Source organism: Citrus sinensis, chromosome 1 (assembly GCF_022201045.2).
Source record: "Citrus sinensis cultivar Valencia sweet orange chromosome 1, DVS_A1.0, whole genome shotgun sequence".
NCBI classification, from domain to species: domain Eukaryota; kingdom Viridiplantae; phylum Streptophyta; class Magnoliopsida; order Sapindales; family Rutaceae; genus Citrus; species Citrus sinensis.
Genome location: NC_068556.1, coordinates 1,905,571 through 1,926,080, shown reverse-complemented (window position 1 = coordinate 1,926,080; position 20,510 = coordinate 1,905,571). Strand labels below are relative to the sequence as shown.

At 34.0% G+C, this 20,510-nt stretch overlaps 3 protein-coding genes across 16 annotated transcripts in view; 1 reads left to right on the top strand and 2 right to left on the bottom strand.

Annotated features, from left to right (window-relative positions):
* Window positions 1-3,623, bottom strand: part of LOC102615924 (EG45-like domain containing protein) — a 68,864-nt gene extending 65,241 nt beyond the window's left edge. Inside the window, exons 1-3 of one of the 2 annotated variants that reach the window (XR_008055639.1) lie at window positions 3,431-3,623; window positions 3,028-3,304; window positions 2,811-2,932 (exon numbers count right to left, since the gene is read on the bottom strand). Coding sequence is in view for 1 of the 2 variants with exons in the window: in XM_006483278.4 (XP_006483341.1) it covers window positions 2,926-2,932; window positions 3,028-3,304; window positions 3,431-3,539 (393 nt within the window). In the remaining variant the exon portion in view is untranslated. Of the gene's footprint in view, window positions 1-2,675; window positions 2,933-3,027; window positions 3,305-3,430 lie in introns of those variants that run through there. The other variant, XM_006483278.4, reaches the window with a different exon arrangement.
* The window catches only part of LOC102616217 (uncharacterized), a 75,561-nt gene extending 60,404 nt beyond the window's left edge, over window positions 1-15,157 (bottom strand). For 2 of the 13 annotated variants that reach the window (XR_008055611.1, XR_008055614.1), the window contains exons 1-15: window positions 14,717-15,150; window positions 14,307-14,443; window positions 14,073-14,215; window positions 13,687-13,832; window positions 13,372-13,451; window positions 12,892-13,149; window positions 12,208-12,318; window positions 11,828-11,950; window positions 11,462-11,583; window positions 11,314-11,383; window positions 10,474-10,566; window positions 9,879-10,006; window positions 9,182-9,323; window positions 8,338-8,491; window positions 7,974-8,036 (exon numbers count right to left, since the gene is read on the bottom strand). Coding sequence is in view for 7 of the 13 variants with exons in the window: in XM_052443060.1 (XP_052299020.1) it covers window positions 8,399-8,491; window positions 9,182-9,323; window positions 9,879-10,006; window positions 10,474-10,566; window positions 11,314-11,383; window positions 11,462-11,583; window positions 11,828-11,950; window positions 12,208-12,318; window positions 12,892-13,149; window positions 13,372-13,451; window positions 13,687-13,832; window positions 14,073-14,215; window positions 14,307-14,443; window positions 14,717-14,852 (1,782 nt within the window). In the remaining 6 variants the exon portion in view is untranslated. Of the gene's footprint in view, window positions 1-7,320; window positions 7,655-7,973; window positions 8,037-8,176; window positions 8,492-9,181; window positions 9,324-9,878; window positions 10,007-10,473; window positions 10,567-11,313; window positions 11,384-11,461; window positions 11,584-11,827; window positions 11,951-12,207; window positions 12,319-12,891; window positions 13,150-13,371; window positions 13,452-13,686; window positions 13,833-14,072; window positions 14,216-14,306; window positions 14,444-14,711 lie in introns of those variants that run through there. The other 11 variants (XM_052443075.1, XM_052443061.1, XR_008055606.1 and 8 more) reach the window with 10 other exon arrangements.
* A 569-nt stretch (window positions 15,158-15,726) lies between these two features.
* Window positions 15,727-18,081, top strand: LOC102617106 (pentatricopeptide repeat-containing protein At4g21065-like). Its single transcript, XM_006483283.4, has one exon. The coding sequence runs from the start codon at window positions 15,849-15,851 to the stop codon at window positions 17,649-17,651; it is 1,803 nt and encodes a 600-aa protein (XP_006483346.2). The 5' UTR covers window positions 15,727-15,848; the 3' UTR covers window positions 17,652-18,081.
* The last annotated feature ends 2,429 nt before the right edge of the window (window positions 18,082-20,510 follow it).

Sequence of the window (20,510 nt, the reverse complement as noted above, 5' to 3'; positions counted from 1 at the left end):
TATATTGGTCTGGTTGTTTGTCATCATTTCACATTGCTATAACTTGTAGGAAAGGGAAGGGAAGCGATATCTCTCATAGCTGCTATAGTTAGCAGTTGCCATGCTTTCACATTGTTATATATATACATATAGGAATTTAGGGATTGATTGTAAGCATGACAAGCATATATATATATATAATAGAGTAAATATCTATAAATGCATATATACTACAAGACTCAAAAGAGTCTCATGCGTAGATATGAAACTAATTAATTACGCTGTCGATCAACATACACACACCACATATAATAGTGATGAACAATAAGTGGTTTGAAATATAATATACAGTAGTGCTACACATCCTTTATTTTTTATTCTAAAATGTTATCCCAAATAATGTGTCATTAGTTGAGTGGTTGATAATTATTTACAAGATCCAAGTGAATTAATTGTATTATCTCACCAACCAATTAATAAATGACACATCATTTAAAATAATTTTTTAAGATAAAAAATTTAAGACGTGTAGCATCACTCATATAATATTACGTCGCAATCAGCATTAATCATTACTTTGTCTTCCCATCTTAATTTTTAGTCGCACGGTTGGATATTTTTCAAGGCTTATTAATGAATGACAGTTGAGGAGGGAACGCAACACCAAACGTATACGCGTTGCCCGCGAAAGCTGTTTGAAGCGTGGTGCCGACACCATGACGCATCATCGCTTCATTTGATCAATTGCTTCGGCGTATCACCTAGTTGTCATACGTAGACTGTAAATTGATTTCGGGGGTTTGCTAAGTAGAGGTGTACAACGGCTGAATGGTTACAAGATTACGCAAGGTTTTCTTTAAATATAAGTAATTTCAATGTTTTCTATCTTTTGCACTCATAAAACACTACATACGTGTTTGTGTTCGGTCGACCATCTTTTAAAACATAAAATTCGTTTTACACTTTTACTCCCAAAAAAAGAAGGGAAACATTTTTTTTTCTTCTTTTTCTTGTTTTGTCATTGTAAGTCCTAAATGAAGAACTCTCTTCTACCATTTTCTCAAAATAATAATAGTAACATCATCATCATCAATAATAATAATAGTAATAGAAATATATTTGTTATTTATGTTTTTGTACATCAATTAAACCAAATATGTATAGTTTATCATTTTTCCTTAAACGAATAAAATTGATAAGATAACCTAATTTATTCTTAAAATTAAAATAATCAAAATAATTAAATAATAAAAATGATTAACTATTACTTCAAACTTAGTTAATGAAAATTACTCTAATAATAATTCTTTAAAATATTCTTACCAAATGTGTTTTACTTTTTCTTACTTTTAGGATTATTTTTAAAAAATGATATTGAACGTATTTTTAAATTTTAAAATAATATTTTTATTCTCTTTTTTTTTTATAAAAATAGCAATTTGAAAATGATACCGAATGGGCTCTTTAATTTCCATGTACAAGCGAATTCTGATGTATGGTAATTTTTTACTCAAAAATCTTGATAAATTTATGATAGAAATGGGTACTATGTACTTTTTTTTAGGGCTTATTTCTTTCTAGATTTAAAGCTTCTATAAGTTTTAGGTCTATACAACTATAAACAACTTATCAATCTTTGCAGCATACTTGTTATTGTACACTTCAATTGGTTAGATCATTTAGGACGAAGGATTACTTAAAATAGCTTAAGGATATCCCTACTAAAGGTCTCATAAATTTTTCCGTAATAAGTGGATGTATCATTTCTTTTTTTTTAATACTAATTACACATCAGAATATTGTATTATACAAATATTTACAAACTGATATTTACAATCAGATATATAACTGAGACTTACATTATTACATTAATTCTATGAACTACATGCTTAGACATATGACCCTCATATACGAAGGATGTCTCTATTTCACTCGCATTTTACAAGGAAGAAAGACTTTACAAATTATTTTTTACTTAATTGAGGGAGGTTGAGCATATGAAGACTCGAACCACTATCTTTATAACTCTGCTTAACTTTGAGAGCAATGATTTACCACTAGGTCAAAACCCAAGTGGCTAAGTGGATGTATCATTTTAAGACACGCGGATGTACTGATTTTTCTCCTTGTTCATCAATACAATATAATAATAATAATAATAATTTGTCCATTGGTCTTTAATTTGTAATTCTCTATTGTAATAAATTGTCCATAAATTATTCCAAAAACACATGGTATAAAATTAGTATTATACTTTTATTAGTTGGAAATGAAAAAGAATTGAAAGTTATGTCGTGCGTTTAAGTTTCAATAATAAAGAAAAGTTTGCATGCGATCATATCGCTGAATTAAAGTAAAGGTCCCTTATTTCCATTAGGTCCCCTCACCTGATTATTGGTGTGGATACAAGGATGCGTACGTTGCAATTAATAATGCTTAGAAATATATATATATATATATATATATATACCATTATTTTTTTGTCTTTACCGTTCATTTAAAATAAACTAATATATACCAACAAGTGTGTAGATTAGCTGGTACGAGGTTGTTCTGATTTAACTAAAGTTATCGGTTTGAGACTTAAGAATGCAGCTGCGTTAAATACTCGTTAGGAGAGCTTTGTTGTCCTATTGGTCCTATCCGTCTCGAATTTGAATTAGTTGAGAATCAATGTAATCTCCGGATACCAGATGTTTTAATACAAAAAAAAAACTAATATATTATATGAATATCATTGTACAGGTACCTCATCTATCATTTATTATACAGCAATACAACTGTAATTTCTATAATCTATGTTTCTCAAGTTTCTAATTAAAACACACACACACACATATATATAGATATAGATATGTATATTAGCTAGCATGCATCATATTCATATATCACGCTTCTTGATTATATCATCACCAGCTCATTTTGTACTTTCCGAATCTTGAAGAGTCATATCCTGCAGCCACATATAAAATTAAGAGTTAGTTGATAGAATCAACAACAAATTAATAAAAAGCAGTAGCATTGAGATGATCATGAGAAGATGCATACTGGACATATTCAACGTTGATTTTTGCATCAACACGGGAGATTGCTTGAAAAGCATCATTCGAGAGGACGATAGTTGAAGGGCAGGGTGACTTTCGGCAAAAATCCACAACCTTAACGTCAATGGTGCTGCCCTTGCATGGTTTGTTGTTACCGCTTATGCATCTCATCCGGTAACGCCTTCCACAGGCTGCGCCGTTATCCCACAAGCCTTCACCCACCGCGACAAACAAGTTCCCCGGTGGGAACTGGTCTTGTCTGTTGCCGTTGCATCTCGTTGCTGCATGCAGGAAAAAAAAAAAACATTACTATGAAGGTGCTTCATCACGTGCGTGCAAATTAATTAATAATTAGCTGTATGTATATACACATGATTCATGTATATATGTATATGATTTTTACTCACGTAGGTATGGTGGATGATAAGCGGTAGCAGTGCCAATATCCGCGAACACGAAGCTTAATTCTGTGCTTAATAAACTTAATATGATTGTAAACACTAAGAGTACTGCCATACAGTAATTAACCAGTGTGCAAAATGAGACACTTAATATTAATTGGCTAGTTTAATATTGCTAGCTGTATGACATAAGCTAATTGTCAGCTGCCCTATTTATAGATATGGAAGCGCGTCTCTTGAGTATGAACGAATTTATTCATGTTCGATTTTAGTTAGCTTTTCGGCGTTGATTGGCTTTTTCCAAAAGTGAAGAAGGTTCATGTCTTAAGTTTGACAATAATAAAAATCCCAATTTTCTTCTAGAGGAATGGTGTCATGGATTCTTGATGAAGTGGGCCACTTTAATTTGAAAATTAATATTGAACCCCACCTCAATTTCATGAAGACAAATTTTTTGAACATATTTGTCATTATTTCAAAAATTGGGACAGCCTTATTATTATCTCAGTTTTAATTTATTCTTGTCTCGAATGAGATTGTGGCGAACTCTCTATCATAACTCATAGCATTTATCTCTTAAATAAAAGTAATGGTATCACACGAGAATGATGAGCAACCAAACTTTATATTTTAAAAAGAAGAATAAGCTCGCGATCTAGGAATCTGTCACGTGGTTTTGGTAACTTTTTTTCATATAAAATTAAACTGCTATTGGCAGCACAATTTAGAAGTGGAAAAAGTAAACAGACCCATTAACTGCACAAAAACAGTTCCCAATTGGTGGAATTTATTTGTGGTATTTCGGAGTGAGTGTTGCTAAGAATGCATAATCTCAAATGGCTCTAAATAAATATTAGGTCGTACTTTTCCTTCAGAAGGTTGGGTTTCTGATGAAATATTTGACATGTTCATGAACAATTTTACATGGATCCCATTTTCTCAAGGTTGGTATCTATCAATAGAAAAAGCCAATAGAAGATTCATATACGGTCTTACTTCCAGAAAAGTCAATCTATCTGGAGTCTGACGTACAGCTTTCAATCTAGATGAATCCAGAAGAGATCAGCTTTCAATCCTGTGTGACACTAGCTTTACAGCTTCCTACGGCGCATATATTAAGCTATTAGTTGCTTGATAAATATTCAAGTAGTTAAACAAAAACATATGGCTAGTTTTCTTGCAAAGATTTGACTTCTTCAATTTAATAAATGGGATTCAGTTGAGATCTTGAGTGGGATACGCTTAGCCGCAAGGTCACGAGGCTGAGAGGTGACAATGGTTGATAAAAAGGCATTGCCTTTATGAAGGCACGATTAATAAGATTTATCTCAAGTTAGTGCGTAATCTATGCTATTGGGTTCTAGCACATGATTAAATCTATCATCAATTTGGCCGCAATTTTAGCGGATGGCAGCCACAGTCAAGGTTTGCTCCAAAAGAAGCCGCTCGGCCTTTGGCGGCGTCCCCATATTAAAATATGGAGACTTAATTTTTCTTACGAAATATGAGTAGAACAAACGTTTCTTGAATATTATTGAGGGTAAAAATCTTTATAATACTTTATAAATTCAATGTAAACTAATTCTAATAATTATTTGATTGTAAATATCAGCAGTTGTCTCATATAATATCAGTAGTATTTTTATTATAATATCAATGTAAAAAAAATTAGGTTAAAGACATGAGTTTACTCCAATAGATAATTAAATACAATCATTATTTTAAAAGTAGATATCAAAATCTCTTACCATTGGTGAATTTTGCCAATTTAAATGAAAACCAAAGCATTATTGTACATGGATTTTGAGATACATAATAGAATATTGATCACCGTGAGCATTACAGTACATTAAAGACCAATTTGGGAATGTTATAACTTCTAAAATAATTGTTATTAGTTGTGCTGTAAAAATAATCAGTTGTGAAGAAAATCAGTTAAGTGTTTGGTAAATTTTGTTTTCAAAAGTACTGTGGGTTTTGAAAACAGTTATGCACGTTTGATAAATTTTACTGTTAAACTGCTAAAAGAAAATAAATGACTAAAATATACATAATGTAGGATAAAATTTACTTATACATATAAAAACATGTACATATAATATTTTTAATTGTATATTATAATAATTTTTACCAAAAATAAAAATTTATAATATATTGATTTTATTTTTTATCTTAAAACAATTGATAATTAAATTTATAATATAGTAAAACAAATTTAATAATAATTTGACCAACAAATTGATATTAATAAATTTATATTGATGAATTATTATAAAAATTTATTAAAATATTGATTTTGTTTCCAATTTTAATAAGGCTAATTTTGGGTTTAGATAATAATTTTAAAGATGTTTATGAAATTGTATTAAAGAATAAAATTAATTTTCAAAATCATATCTAAAAGTTACTACCTCTCTGCTTTTCAAAATCAGCTGTAGGAGGGGTTGATTTTGACAAAAGTGATTTTGATGATTTTTTATCAAACACTAAAATTAGCTTTTAGATTTTCAAAATCACTTTTAAGCCTCTCAAAAATAATCTCAAACGGGTCCTAAACCCTTACTTTTCTTCATCCAAATAAATGAAATTCATTACCAAAAAGCAGCTCAAATGCACATTTCTAAAATGTTGACATCTAAGAGCATCTCCAAAAGTCTCTATTAATTTTACTTTCAAATATATATTTGCTTACTTATGTGGCAACAAAAGAGAGTGAAAAAATATGTTATTCTTCAAAAGGCTCTTCAAATATAAATAAATTAATATTACTTTAATCAAATAAATATTTTTTCAAAAGAAAAATAAATGGTAATTAAAGCATTTATCTCTCTCTCCTCTCTCTCTCTCTCTCCAATAAAAAATAATAAAATATAAATTGATGAGGGAGAAAGCAATTCTACAAATTTGAAGAGAGATAATCATTTCTTATTTAAAGATTTTTAATTAGAATATTTTTTGAAACTTTAAATACTGACATGACTCTTTAAATAAGCAATAAAATCTTATTTGAAGAACTTTTAAGAGATGCTCTAACTACATTATAGTAAGGATGCAATAGGGAAGGGAAGGGAGCGGACTAACATCGCCGCATCCATTCCTGATATTCTACATATGTTCTCGTTCCCGTCAAAATTGTTTGAGCTTTGAGGAGAGGGGATGAGGATCCTTAAATAATAACAAGGGATTTTCAAGGGGTCCTGAATTTCTGAATATTTGAGCCTTGAGAAGAGGGGATAAGGATTCCTAAATAATAACAAGGGATTTTCGAGGGGTCCTGAATCTCCGAATAACTGATATGTTTTTAGTTTTCCAACTTAATATAATCATATTAACCTAAAAATGTATAAAATAAAATGAGAATGTTTATGAATGAGTCTTATTTCATTTTTACTCCATCAAACTTTTGATATATATAATATATAAATAATACTTTTCAAAACAAAATTCAAATAATGTGATTTTTTATATAATACTGACGCAAGTACTGTCCATGAGCCACTTGGCCACCAATTATGGCACAACAAATGCCCCGAGCCCAACTGCTAACTGATGACACAACGAGCTGAGCTGCTTGGCCACAGATGATGCGCATTGCTATTAGGCTATGATAAAATAAGAACTACTTAGGCACTAGATGTAGTGTGAATAATTTAGAAAAGATGAGTGAGAATGTAAAAAAATAGCTTAGGATTTGATTTATGGATCGTGGGTTTACGAGCTTGTGGTTGTGTTAAGTCTTTGTACAAACGAATATTTATATTATTTCAACAAATATTTTTAAATTGGTTATTTACACTAATATTTAATAGTTTATAATTTAAATTTTATTATTTATTCACTAATAATTTTAAAAAAAATAAAAAAGGAAAATTGGGAAAATGAAGAGGGAATGAGAATTTCAGTTTATCCATGTCCCTTCCATAAATAAGAAATTAAATAAAAAATTATCATTGTCCCCTCTTAAAAATAAAAAAATAAAAAAATTATCCCGCGTACCCTCTCAAAATGAAAAATCCCTATGACTCCTATCCTCGTGAAGATTTCTGCCATTCATACATTACAGCACACCTTCGAAGTCTTCCAGCAGCCACAATGTAATCATTGTTGCATCCCACCAGTGCAGCCGCACACGAACGCTTTACTTAATGGCTTTACATATTATTATGCGCTGAGTGACAAATATAGGGATCTTAGAATTGGCCAGGAATGAATCAACTCAAAAAACGACACCTGACATTGTACCATGGGTAAGCGATTAAACAATCAGTTAACTATAAGTAAATCTTATCATATAATTAGTGGCAGAATATTTATCCCAAAGGGTTTTCTGCTCGTATAATCCAGGGATCATATTCTTGTGAGAGAGACCCAGATCTGCTTTTATTAGTTGGTTTAGCACTTTAGACCAAAATGTTAAAAAAAAAAAAAAGGTAGATTCCCACATTGTAAAGAACTTTCTAAGGGAAAAGAAAAAATCAACTAATATTTTTCAACTGCTTAAATCCAAATTCTAGGCCTAGGACGATCACACTGATCTCATCACACTGACCTCATTTGGAAGCCGTAAGCCTCCGAACCTCTTCAGCAAGGATGGTCATGATCTCAGCTCCAACTACATGTGATTCACACACATGCAAAAAGATCTGTTTGTCACTTGCACACATGATCTTCCAAGAATATGCATAGTTTAATCTAGAGCCAGTATAAACAAAACTAAAGTGGAGAGATGCTTCATAAGGCAATATAGTCATGTTGGTGAGAAATGAATCAATGCATTTTTATTCGTGTTATCAGATCTCACAAAGACAATTTCAGCATAGATACCCATTAAGAATGTAAAATTGATTTATTTTAATCTCAACATAATCTAATGAATAGAAGATGATAGAAAAAGAATATGCATTCTTATATACCCAATGTTGAAAGAAACCCTGTAGATCAAATGGTTTTGTTTCTCTCAACAAGTTAGATAATCTACATATTCTTGGTGCTGTTCCGGAAATAAGGATGAAGAGAATGAACTCCTTCAAGGTATAAAGGTGTCTGCATTTCGATCAAGCGAGAGACCTGCATAGATAGCCTTTCTCTTAGCAGAATACATGTAACTATTAGAGGAACTACTTGATCCAAAAGGGTTCAGTATTTAAGACAAGTCTTAACAGTAGCAATTTGTTGTCTTATTTAATATCGATTGTGAGCAAAAACCCAGTAAACAAAACAAGAGCAGAGAAAAAATTCCATTTGGTATTGCTGACTAGCAGCTGTGGCTTTTAGTGTTTGGTAGACACTTGCAACTATAGTTAAGGAGTTAAGATGAATGTACAGTTTGATGAAAAACATATACTATCCTTACAATATCTCAAAAATTTTAACTGTAAAAGTGTTATTTCCAAACATTCAACTTTTATTTCATAACTAGAGCTTCTATTTCACACCTGTGGCTACCTTAATACCAAACAGAACTTATGTTGACGTAGCCATCATTAATATCCACCACTAGTGTAGAGACAGTCACAAACCACTGATCAAGAACAATATTTATTTACGCTTACTTCAAAAATCACTGGCCAAGCAAGCCACATAACATTGTTCAAGTCATAGAAAGCCAAATCTTCAATATCAGCTTAAATATGGAAACTTTTTTGTTTTTTGTTTTCCTTTTATTTATTCATTTATTTTTAATTTAAATATAAAAGAGAAGAAGGGAGAGCCCTGACAATCAATTTGAGTGATCGAAGAAAGAAAAATCCCGCTCACCGCTCGACGGAAGGCAAACAATTCTTCTTGGCCAGATAGCATGGAAACAATACCAGCTGGTGCGCCCCCTGAACTCACTGAGCCTTCTGCTAGAACATCCCGACGAAGTTTCCCACCTTCTATCTCTGTTTCGAATTGAACACTGGTACAGACAAAGCCCATGTCAGTCATACAAATACAAAGTCAAGATCAAAAGATTGTCAATGATGAAAAATGGGCAGGGCCCCTAGTTAAGCAAATGCTTGATTGAGATGTTCTGAATGCAGTTCTAGAAAAGTGAAAATAAATTTTAAACATTGCTAAACTGTCAGTCAGTCATACAATCGAATTCCTTCATTTTGAGCTCCGAGGTCACATAGAGATTACTAGATTATAGCCAGGGCTATTCTATTGAAGATATAAGTTTATAAAAAAGAAAAAATAAAAAAGAATTCATTTTAAAGCAACTTATGAACAAGGTTTCTTATGATTGCAGCTCCAGGAAAACTTCCACAAAAATGCTTATTCACCTTTTTTTTTTTTTTTTTTTTGCTTTTTCTCTTTTTGGCAACCACCCAAGGGCTTGAGCCGCAATTACTATATGAAATTAATAATTGGGAGACTGGCTTAGAAATGAAGCCATCAGCAGATTCAAGAACAAGTTTGGAATATTAAGATCTCCTAGTATCAACATTCTCGAGGAATCATAAGTACTTACCTTTCCAAATCAAAAAGTGTACCCTCTTCAGTTCCTTGAAATAAATCATCAATTGAAGAAGCTGCTGAGCAGAATAGGCAGCAATGGTGGTTGTATAGCTCATCAATGAGGGTGATAAACCTACGTGCCTGAAAAGTGAAGCAAATTGAAATGAGTGGGATTAAAAATTCAACAGTAGTGTACCCATAGTCAGTCAGCATTGAAATTTAAAAATAAAGTTATCAGGGATTAAAAATAGCTGGCTGCTTGTTAAGGAACCAAATGCCAATACCTATACCAATGGTAGCCCCAACCAACTAGTTCTGGAGTATAGTTAAGTATATATTTTATGATGCTCATGAGGTACAGCAGCACATGAAGACTCTTAAAGTAGATGAGTTTCTAAGAGGACTGACATTATCTTGCATAAAGAATGAGTCTTAAGACTTTCTAAGTCTCTTGTTTTTCCCTCAACTCCAATCAACAAAACAATGTTTTTATAGTGCAATCACATCGATTGTGCACATGAGTTCTTCAAGAACAAGAAACTAGTTCAATGAAATTTCAGTTTCCAGCGCCCCCCCCCTGCAAGAATTAGAAATGTAGCAAAATGTACCTTGTCACGAATTCGCATACTCATTACTGGGATGTTAGTGATGAATACAGTGTGATAATTATGTGCTACGGCAATATAGTCAGCTGCACCAACCTGCAGACATTTGAGACAAAGTGACACAGAATGTCCATGTTTCAAAGAAAAGGAGTGCAAGCAACTGCAAGATCCAGAAAACGATCCCAAATTTAATTATATAGCCATTTTATGAAGTTTATGATGGAAGAGAAAGACAAATTTTGATAACTAAAACAACTCCATAAACAATGGTGAGATTTTATTAGATCATAGTTCATTTAGGTATCCAGACATAATCAAGAGAACCTTGTCAAAATTTCAATTGTCTTTTCTGGAGCCCATCAGGCCAGTCCCAGTTTCGAGGGAATGCTGTATGGCAAGATGCTAGTTTCCCATCAGGAATTCTAACAGATATGGATCAGCATTATCTTTCTCATTCACAAGATCAACCAAACTCACTTTGTCTAGTATCCTTTTATTTTCACTTTTTTTTTTTTTTCAACCAGTGATTTATTATTTTTATCTTCAATTTTATTTCTCTAAATTCTTGTCCTTTGATTATTCTAGTTTGGAGTACTGATACATCAATAACATCTACAAATGACTGGATAAAGAAAGTAAGTATAGTAATCATAAGTTTCTTAAAACATGGAGAGAATAAGAACCAGGAGCTTCAGATTTTTTGAAGTGATGCAATAAGGATGCACATTCATGCACAAAAATGCATAGAAAGAGGCAACAATTAAATTTATAAATATTTTTTTCAAAAAAAGGAAAAGATTGGATAAAAGTGGAATATTTATACAGAAAGGGCAAGCGCAATACCGGACGACCACATAGATACTCAAATGTGAAGCGTGCCACTCCATTACAGCTTTGAGGAACTTCCAGTGTTCTAATTTGGTAAAAAAGTATTCTTTTAATTTGCAAAAAGAAGACATATTTTATTTGAATGATTAAATTTGGAAATTACCTCCCAAACATTACAGGGATGGTACTGGATATGATTTTCCCTCCAAAATGATTTGTCACCTGACACCACATTGCCTCAAGCTGCCTCACAGCATTATCATCCAGGGGCCAGAAATAGTGAACCTGCATGCGCATGCAAATACAATTTCAACCACTACATACATATGCACAAACACATATAGGTTCAAGTGTGATTGATCCAACAATTAAACAAGGAATACATATAATAAAATGATAAGGACAACGGATAAGAGATGTATATGAATATTTGCCACTCAAGAAAAGGTTTTCAAATGAAGTTGGCAGAAATTGCATGAGCAGAATGAAGAAAACAGCTCAGAAGCAACAAAGCAAAGTAACATGTCACCTGGTCTATAGATCTCTGTGCGATAAGCCGTCGATAATCAACCTCACTTCCAATTGGAATTATCTCACAGTGCTTCTCCAATTTTGCAACAAGCTTTTGAAATATCTCCCGCTGCATGCCATCCTGCATAAGGAACAATAATAAAAACCAAACCATTTTCAATTGATTCGTGGGATGTTCATCTGCAACTATGTAAATAAATTTAGAAATATCTGCAAATAACTAGGTGATTCTACAATACCCTCCAGGGATGTCCCCAAAGATGATAATTGGCCACAAGTGCCACCAGCCCTTACCCAGAAAGATGCAAGTTAGAAGGAATCTAGGAAGGGAGAAAATTAGAAATTTTCATCAAGAAGAAGATATCAACTAAAAAGAACCTGATTTAAATCCCATGGTGCTCGGTTACTGGTGGCCACAAGAACAGTTCCAGTACTCAATAATCTGCTCACAATTCCAGACAAGGCCACAATAGCAAATACATCAACAGTCTGTAACAGAAACCAAAAACTTTGGTATTACAATAGTTGCAAATTCAATGAGCCAATTTTTGAGCAATGGGGTCTAGCATACGAAGAAGAACAATTGTTGTACCACAGAAAGGGAAACTACAGAGATTCAGGGGTAGAGGTGGGGAACATAAAATTAAAATGGAACAAGGTGCAGCAAACTTCTTGGCCCCATACACATTTTAGTCTTTCTCTGATTGGTAATATCACATATGATAAAAAACTCATGTCTTCTGTCTGAATACAAGGAAAATAGTGTATAACTTTATGGGATATTATTTTCCACTTATTAATCCTTTCCCATTTCCCAATTTTCTAAAACAAGAATTCCCAATGCCTCTTGCTTTCCATAACAAAATCATACTATTTTCCACTGGTTTTAGTACTGGATAGTACGAAAAGCTGATTACACAAATTGTAAGAATTTTATTGGACCTCCTTCGAATGCATGCCCAAATCATTTTGATGGTTGAAAAATAAATTGTCAGAATATGATATCCTAGGACTAAACTTATGTTTTATAGTAAAGCAGATGAGCACCAAGAGTCATCTTACCTGTATCTCATCAAAGCAAAGAATGCTGGCCCCTCTTTGATCTGCATGTTGGTCTACAAGAAACTTATCTGCTACAGCAGGAAGAATGTTTTTCATCTGTACTTCTTGCTTATATTTTTCTTCTGCAGCTACCCATTCCATAACTTTGGAATCAAAGGGAAGATTGGTGATCCAACCAGATATACTTGACCGCAAAGATTTTTCCGCCACTTGATTTTTCCATAACCTATGCATGTGTTCATTAATTTTCAACATAGCCTGCAAAAACATATATTTCATAAAGTGGAAGCAAGTGCAAACTAAAAGCACATACAGCAAAAGCCTGAGATGTACTCAAGTCTCCGTAGGAAAGGGAATCATAAACAGGGGTTCGAAGTTCTCTTCCTTGCTCTCTATATATTTGTACGTGTAATTTAAATACACAGATGTGATCGCAAAGAGTTGTCAAGTCATCAGCATAACACCAAAACAAAAGCTCACCTCATGAAAATGAAACCTCTGTCGATGCTTAACAATTCCTTCAGTGGCACCATAAAACATATCCATAAGCATAGTCTTCCCTGTATAAAACAATTCAATAGTTCATTGTATTCTTATGAGCACACAAATCCTAAGATACCAACAAAGAAGTTCAAAAGCAACGAAACACCACAACTATGACCTAAGTTACCCAAAAAGTGATAGAAATTCCATGATATGGTAGGATGTAAATGGATGGGGAACCAACTAACTGCTACAGATGGATGAATAATTAAAAGCTTAAAAGATACGCATAAATTAGATCTAGTAACACACCGCTTCCAACATTGCCATATAAATAAAGTCCTTTTGGAGCTGGAGGAGCAGTGGGACAGCGACCAACAAGTGAATCCAACTTCCTTTCTCGATTAAGGTATGAAACCCATCTACCCACACCTGGTTCTACATTTTCAGGATTTTTCCTGCGTCAAAAGACAACTATTACGTTATCCAAGAACAAAGCCATCAACAAAACTGTTCTTATGATAAATTTCTTTGGTGCTGCTATAATCATCACCAGTAAATAACGTGATATGTACCCAAAAATTAGTTAAGTGCTAGGTGAAAAGAACAAAGAAACGCTATAGTTATCATGAATAAATGCAAACACTTAGTCTAAAACATGGTCATATTCAGGATATGGGACAAATATCATGCCTCACCGAAACATCCATCTCTCTATAAGTGTGTTTCGATGCTTGTTTACTGATGTCCACAAGTCCCCTTGCTGCTTTGACTCAGCTTCCCTTATCAATAGACTGCGCCTCTCATTCTCACGATTCTTCTCCCAATTGGCTAAGTTCACCTGCCAAAAAAAAAAAAGAAAAAAGGAGATGATGCACATGACCAATCACTAGAACACCAACTCAAATTCATACTGCATAATCAGACTGTACATGATATTCCTCCATATCTTTTTCATACTGTTCCAATCTCCCAAGCACATTTTCTAATGCCAATGCAACCTTTTCCTGGTTAGGATCATGCTGCAACTTCCCTTGCTCAATCAATTTCCTGTACTGCATCAACGGTCCTGAAGGAAAGAGATTTTTATGCTTTTACACCATATGTAACACAAAACATAGAATTTTAAAAAGCAATCTCATGTTTGCTGTTTGATGAAATTTCCATTGATCAAGAAATTTCATTCAATTCCATAATCAAATTTCCTCCAATAAAAACTAAACTACTGACACCTAATCAGTTTCACTCATTTCAAAATCGTAACGCTATCAAGCGTACAAACGCAAAATCTGAATTTTCAATCAATGGTTAACGTAATTATTAGTGAGAGGAGATACCTTACCTGGAGGCTTTGTGGATGAAGGAGGAAAGTAAAAGCGAACCGCATTTACGCAAAACTTGTTACTGTGAATTCCTGTTTGTCTCGTAAACCGTAGATGGAGAAGCGAAGCAATTGAAGTTATTTTTTTCATTTTCATTTCTCTATTTTTTTTTCCCCCTAATTTTCTCTGCGAATGTGATTGAATTTTCTCATTCGGGCTGTTGCATAACTTGTACTTTAATTACAGGGGGAGACGAGTCGAGCTCGTAGTCGTAGGTAGCTTCGAGTGACGTGGCCGTTTCAGGAACGGGCAGGCGGGAAAGTTGGAGGTATTTGTTGACGTGGATACGCAATTGACTGTTGGATTGGATGACATGAACTCATCTGTTATGATTCATAATATCCGAGTTCCTCACCTTCTTATTTTATTAATCTACTGTAAGGTTTTCGCTTCTTCTAACAAGATGACGCCTAATAATAAATAAAAGGCATTCCAATTATTTTAGTACTGTTAGTCTTAAGAATTTGACACAAATGAACAAATTATGTTCTTGAGAAACCATTGATAACTTAAAGAGTGCTGAGGTAATATGTTATTACTATTATTTATTTCATTTTGGTAAAGAAAAAATAATTTTGCTTATGTAATTTCTTTTTTTAACAGTAATTTCTTTATTAATATATCTAGAAAAATATGATTGATATTACAATGCATTGTTATCATAAATATTTTATAGCTATATTATGTTTTTATGACAAAACTAATTATACCTTTATGCCGATGTTAAAATTATACGACAAAATTATTTTATTATACTAATTCTGTAGATTATACGACTTGTCGATTAGACCTTCATATTAAAGTACTGATTTTACGATGTGTCGGGTGAGTTTTATTTAAACAACAAGATGGTTTATGTGTTATAAGTGATAAATTCGAGTGCCTTTTTATAACTTATAAACCTACAAGGATGAGTTTGATAATTGCCTAGCTAAGTTTTCTAAGTATTGATTTCAAAATTAAATAAATAAAAATTGACGGGAAAGAGGTTTAACAACCGAGCGTGGTCGTTAACTCTTCTCCTGTACGCCAATAATGACTGATAAGTTGTGAGAGTACTGAGTTTGAACTTAGAGGCGCTAAAACCTGTAAATGAATATCGCTCTGAAAGCAAAATCCAGGCTACAGTGCAAAATCCCAATTCACGATAGAGCAGCAGAGCAAAGCTGCTTAGCACTCCTCCAATCCTGCAACAGCCTCCCTAAACTCGCCCAAATCCACAGCCGCATTCTCAAATTGGGTCTCCTAAACAACCCACTAGTTCTGACCAAGTTCACTGCTACCTCCTCCGATCTCAATGCTATAGATTATGCTACCTCTGTTATATTTTCACCGGAATCCGATACCCTTCTCTATGATACGTTCCTATTCAATACTATAATAAGAGCTTATGCTCAGATTAATAATTTGAAGACTAATTCTATTGAGTGTTACAATCTGATGCTTGAATATGGAGTTTCGCCCAATAAATTCACTTACCCATTTGTTCTTAAGGCCTGTGCTGGCATTGGTGACTTGAATCTGGGCAAGTCTGTACATGGTGCTGTGTTAAAGTTCCAGTTTGGTGATGATATTCATGTGCAAAACACTTTGGTTCACATGTATGGAAGTTGTGAAGGAGGGATTGAGTTGGGTCGTAAGGTGTTCGATGAAATGTCTGAACGGGACTCTGTTTCATGGAGTGCGATGATTGGTGGGTATGCGCGTTTAGGTTTGTCTACTGATGCTATAGATTTGTTTAGGCAAATGCAGATTTCTGGTGTTTGTCCAGACGAGATTACTATGGTTACGGTTTTGTCTGCTTGCACCGACTTGGGAGCACTTGAGGTTGGCAAGTGGGTTGAGTCTTTTATTGAGAAACAGATGGTTAATAGAAGTGTGGGGCTGTGTAATGCTTTAATTGACATGTTTGCTAAGTGTGGTGATATTGATAAAGCTTTGAAGCTGTTCAGAAGCATGAATGGGATAACTATTGTTTCATGGACTTCTGTGATTGCTGGTCTGGCAATGCACGGTCGTGGTTTAGAGGCTGTGGCTTTGTTTGAGGAAATGTTAGAAGCTGGAGTGCCACCTGATGATGTTGCCTTTGTAGGATTGCTCTCTGCTTGTAGTCATTGTGGGTTAGTTGACAAAGGCAGAGAATATTTCGATTCAATGAAAAATGATTTTGGCATTATACCTAAAATTGAACACTATGGATGCATGGTGGACATGTTATGCAGGTCTGGACGGGTGAAAGAGGCACACGAGTTTATTCAAAAGATGCCCATTGAGGCAAACCCTATTATTTGGCGAACACTGATTAGTGCTTGTTGTGCCCGTGGTGAACTCAAGCTTGCAGAGAGCATTACCAAACGGCTAATTGGAAACGAACCTATGCATGAGTCCAACTATGTACTGCTTTCCCACATATATGCGAAATTGTTACGTTGGGAGAAGAAAACCAAGATAAGAGAGGTGATGGATAAAAGAGGGATGAAGAAGATACCAGGGAGCACTCTGATTGAATTAGATAATGAAATCTATGAATTTGTGTGTGGAGATAAGTCACATCATCAATCGAAAGAAATATATGAAATGCTTGATGAAATGGGAAGAAAGATGAAGAAGGCTGGATATGTTCCCACTACATCAGAGGTGTTGTTGGACATAAATGAAGAAGATAAGGAAGATGCTTTAAATAAGCATAGCGAAAAGCTGGCAATTGCTTTTGCCCTTTTGAAGACACCCCCTGGAACTCCTATAAGAATTGTGAAGAATTTGCGAGTTTGTAACGACTGTCACTCTGCTACTAAATTCATCTCTAAGATCTATAATCGAGAAATAGTTGTGAGAGACCGGCACCGCTTTCACCATTTCAAGGACGGGTCATGTTCATGCAGAGATTTCTGGTGACACTAATTTCAAAGTCAGGACTATTGTTATATTTATTGAAGCCATAGTTGTCTGACCTAGGTAGAGAATTGCATGAAAGTTACAGAGGGTTCTCTAATGCGACGATCATTCACCGGAAAACATACCTGGCACAATATTTTGGTTAGGGCAGGAATTTAGACCATTTTGTTTGAATTTTTTCCCCCGTTTCCAATTGAGCTAGATATTCGAGAAAATATGGTGCACAAGAGATCATCTGAAAATCATCAAAGATCGAGGCTCAAAATTCTTCATTCTAAAATGGCTTGTTAATTGTTATGGGTAGTGCTTAAAGTCCACCCAAATGGTGCTTTACGGTTAAGCGCGGTTTAATTGGAAACAGAATGTACACATCAACAGTTATGTTTGTCCATTTTTACAAACCAATAAATCTGAAACAATTTTTTATTCACATTTAGTGGATATATGATCTGGAAATAATCATGAAACTGGACAGAGTTCACTACATTTCTGATGTGGACCTGGAGAACTGGAACTTGTCAAATTTTCATTATGTGCAGCAATTTCTATTTTGGATAGGTACAATAAATAGATATCGTTTAACCTTGACTGTAACTTCGCGTAAAATCTTGCTAGAATCAAAGGTTCATGATTGAAAACACCTGAAAAGGTCCATGATTAATCTGACCGTACGGTAGTTGATCATTATGGCTCTTTTGACATATACCTACACTGCTTATAAGCTGGCTGGCTAAATACTGTTTAACTCTCTCCAGGTTCTGCAAATGAGCTTTGCGAAAGGGAGTTAAGATTGGTCCTAGTAGAATGTATATTTAGAATGGAACATTCTGGTGATGTCGATTACCCAAAAACTCTATCCTCACAGTACTGTGCCACGTGCTCTATGTCAAAAGCAAACTACAGGCAAAGCATGTGCAGTTATTTTGACTCGATTAGGTGACAGTGGCCAGCTGGAAAGTTATGCAATTATCGACCACCGTTTTCATCCAGCAGCTGCTGATTGGAAAACTCTCCCCTGCATTTACCTGTTAAATCTGAAAGCTTCAACTTGAAGCCCGAGCTTGATCTTAATCACTTTTGCGTTTCAAGTAGCAATGCAGCAACTTGTGCCGATGCATTAGCTGAGTATTAGATTATAGTTTAATGGTCATCATATCTCGTAACCTTATCATACCAAATAAACTTTTGCATTATTTACAAACACCATTACAGGTGAACTAAGATTTCATATCCACCGTTCAGAATATTCTATTGTGCCCACTCTTGTCAACTAGCAGCACCCACCTTGGACAATGACGCGAGAGTCTCATCGTAATCTTGTGGGGTATGATTAAGAAAGATGCTGAATCTTAATTGTAGAATTTGCTAATGCTGTGACATTTTAGTGATGAATTATTAAGTTCTATTACTGTTTTGCTTACTTGCTTTTATCATGTAGACCGTCAAGCATTCAACAAGACAATAGTAAGAGCTGATCCCAATTTTGTAGTCAAAGATTACTTTTTTTTTTTTTGAGTGACAATGATTTCTTCTTCTTTGAACTTTTTTACCATGTCCACCAATTACCATTGCTACTACTGTTTCTTTTTATAAGTAAAAATAGAGATAAATAAATTAGAAGATGTGGCTATATCGTATCAGAGTTGATAATAGATTATGAATACATAGTTGAGTTAGGTTACCGTCTGTCAATAACTTTTCAGCAATTGTTTTATTTGGTAAACACTTATAGCTGTCAGTCAAAAAAAAAAAAAAAAAACCTCAACTGACTTTTACTTTAATAGTTTGACAAATGTTAAGTTACAATAATTGTAACATATATTTTTTACGTGAACTACATAAATTATAAATTTTATAATTTTATATAGTTCATATATGTTACAATTATTATAACTCCAAAATTTCCTAATAGTTTTACCAAATATACACGAATCTTTTCTCGATAACTAAAGCTTATATTTCATGGTATACGATCGATCAATCAATCAATCACATCTGTTTGTGTACTAAAACCTTCTTCGACCTGTAATCTCATCGAGACACGCATTGTCCATACTAAATTATCTGAGACATGTAACGTGCCGTGTAATACAGGTTTAATAAAGGAGCAGACAATTTTTTAAGCTTTGTTGTCCATTTCAGGCTTTTCAGCTGATTAGCTGATAATGACATTCGCTACCTGGCTGCTGAAGATATTGTACTTTTCTCTCAATGTGTGTCAATGCCTAACCGACTAGACACCATAACTTGGCTTACATCACCTCAGCTGTACTGCCAAACCGTTCTCTAGAACGTTGTAAGGTTATGAAATTGAACACTCTTAAGACCCCTAGCTGAAAATTAGGTTTCATTTGATATTGTCGTGTTTACAGCTTTGAAGCCATAAGTTACTATAGAATAGAAAATTTAGTTATCAATGAAAATTTAATACACTAGCATGAAATATTTGTACTAAACTCGTTGCGCTGTAGATGTACCTAATACTTTCCTCCATTTCTTTTTACTCATTTGGAGCTCCCAAGTTGTGGCACGTTTCACAAGCTATAATCACACACATAATTAGCACATGAGCTGCAGAATTATGTAACCAAATGGGAAAGTTCCGATGCACCGCAGTGTCAAGAAAACAAATTCTTGCAGCGCATTCGCATTTCTGTAGTGGTTGGTGCATTACTGTAGTGCTTGGATTTGCTGTGCTCTTTGAATCAACTCTTCACGTTAGCAAACTGGCCTACCACTTTAAATTGCTCAAGTCACTGGACTTGTTTATTACGAATATTGCTAGGCCAACAATAATACAAGTTTCTTGGTCTCCCTTAAATTCAGATCCTTTTACGCATGCATGCATATGACATTCTT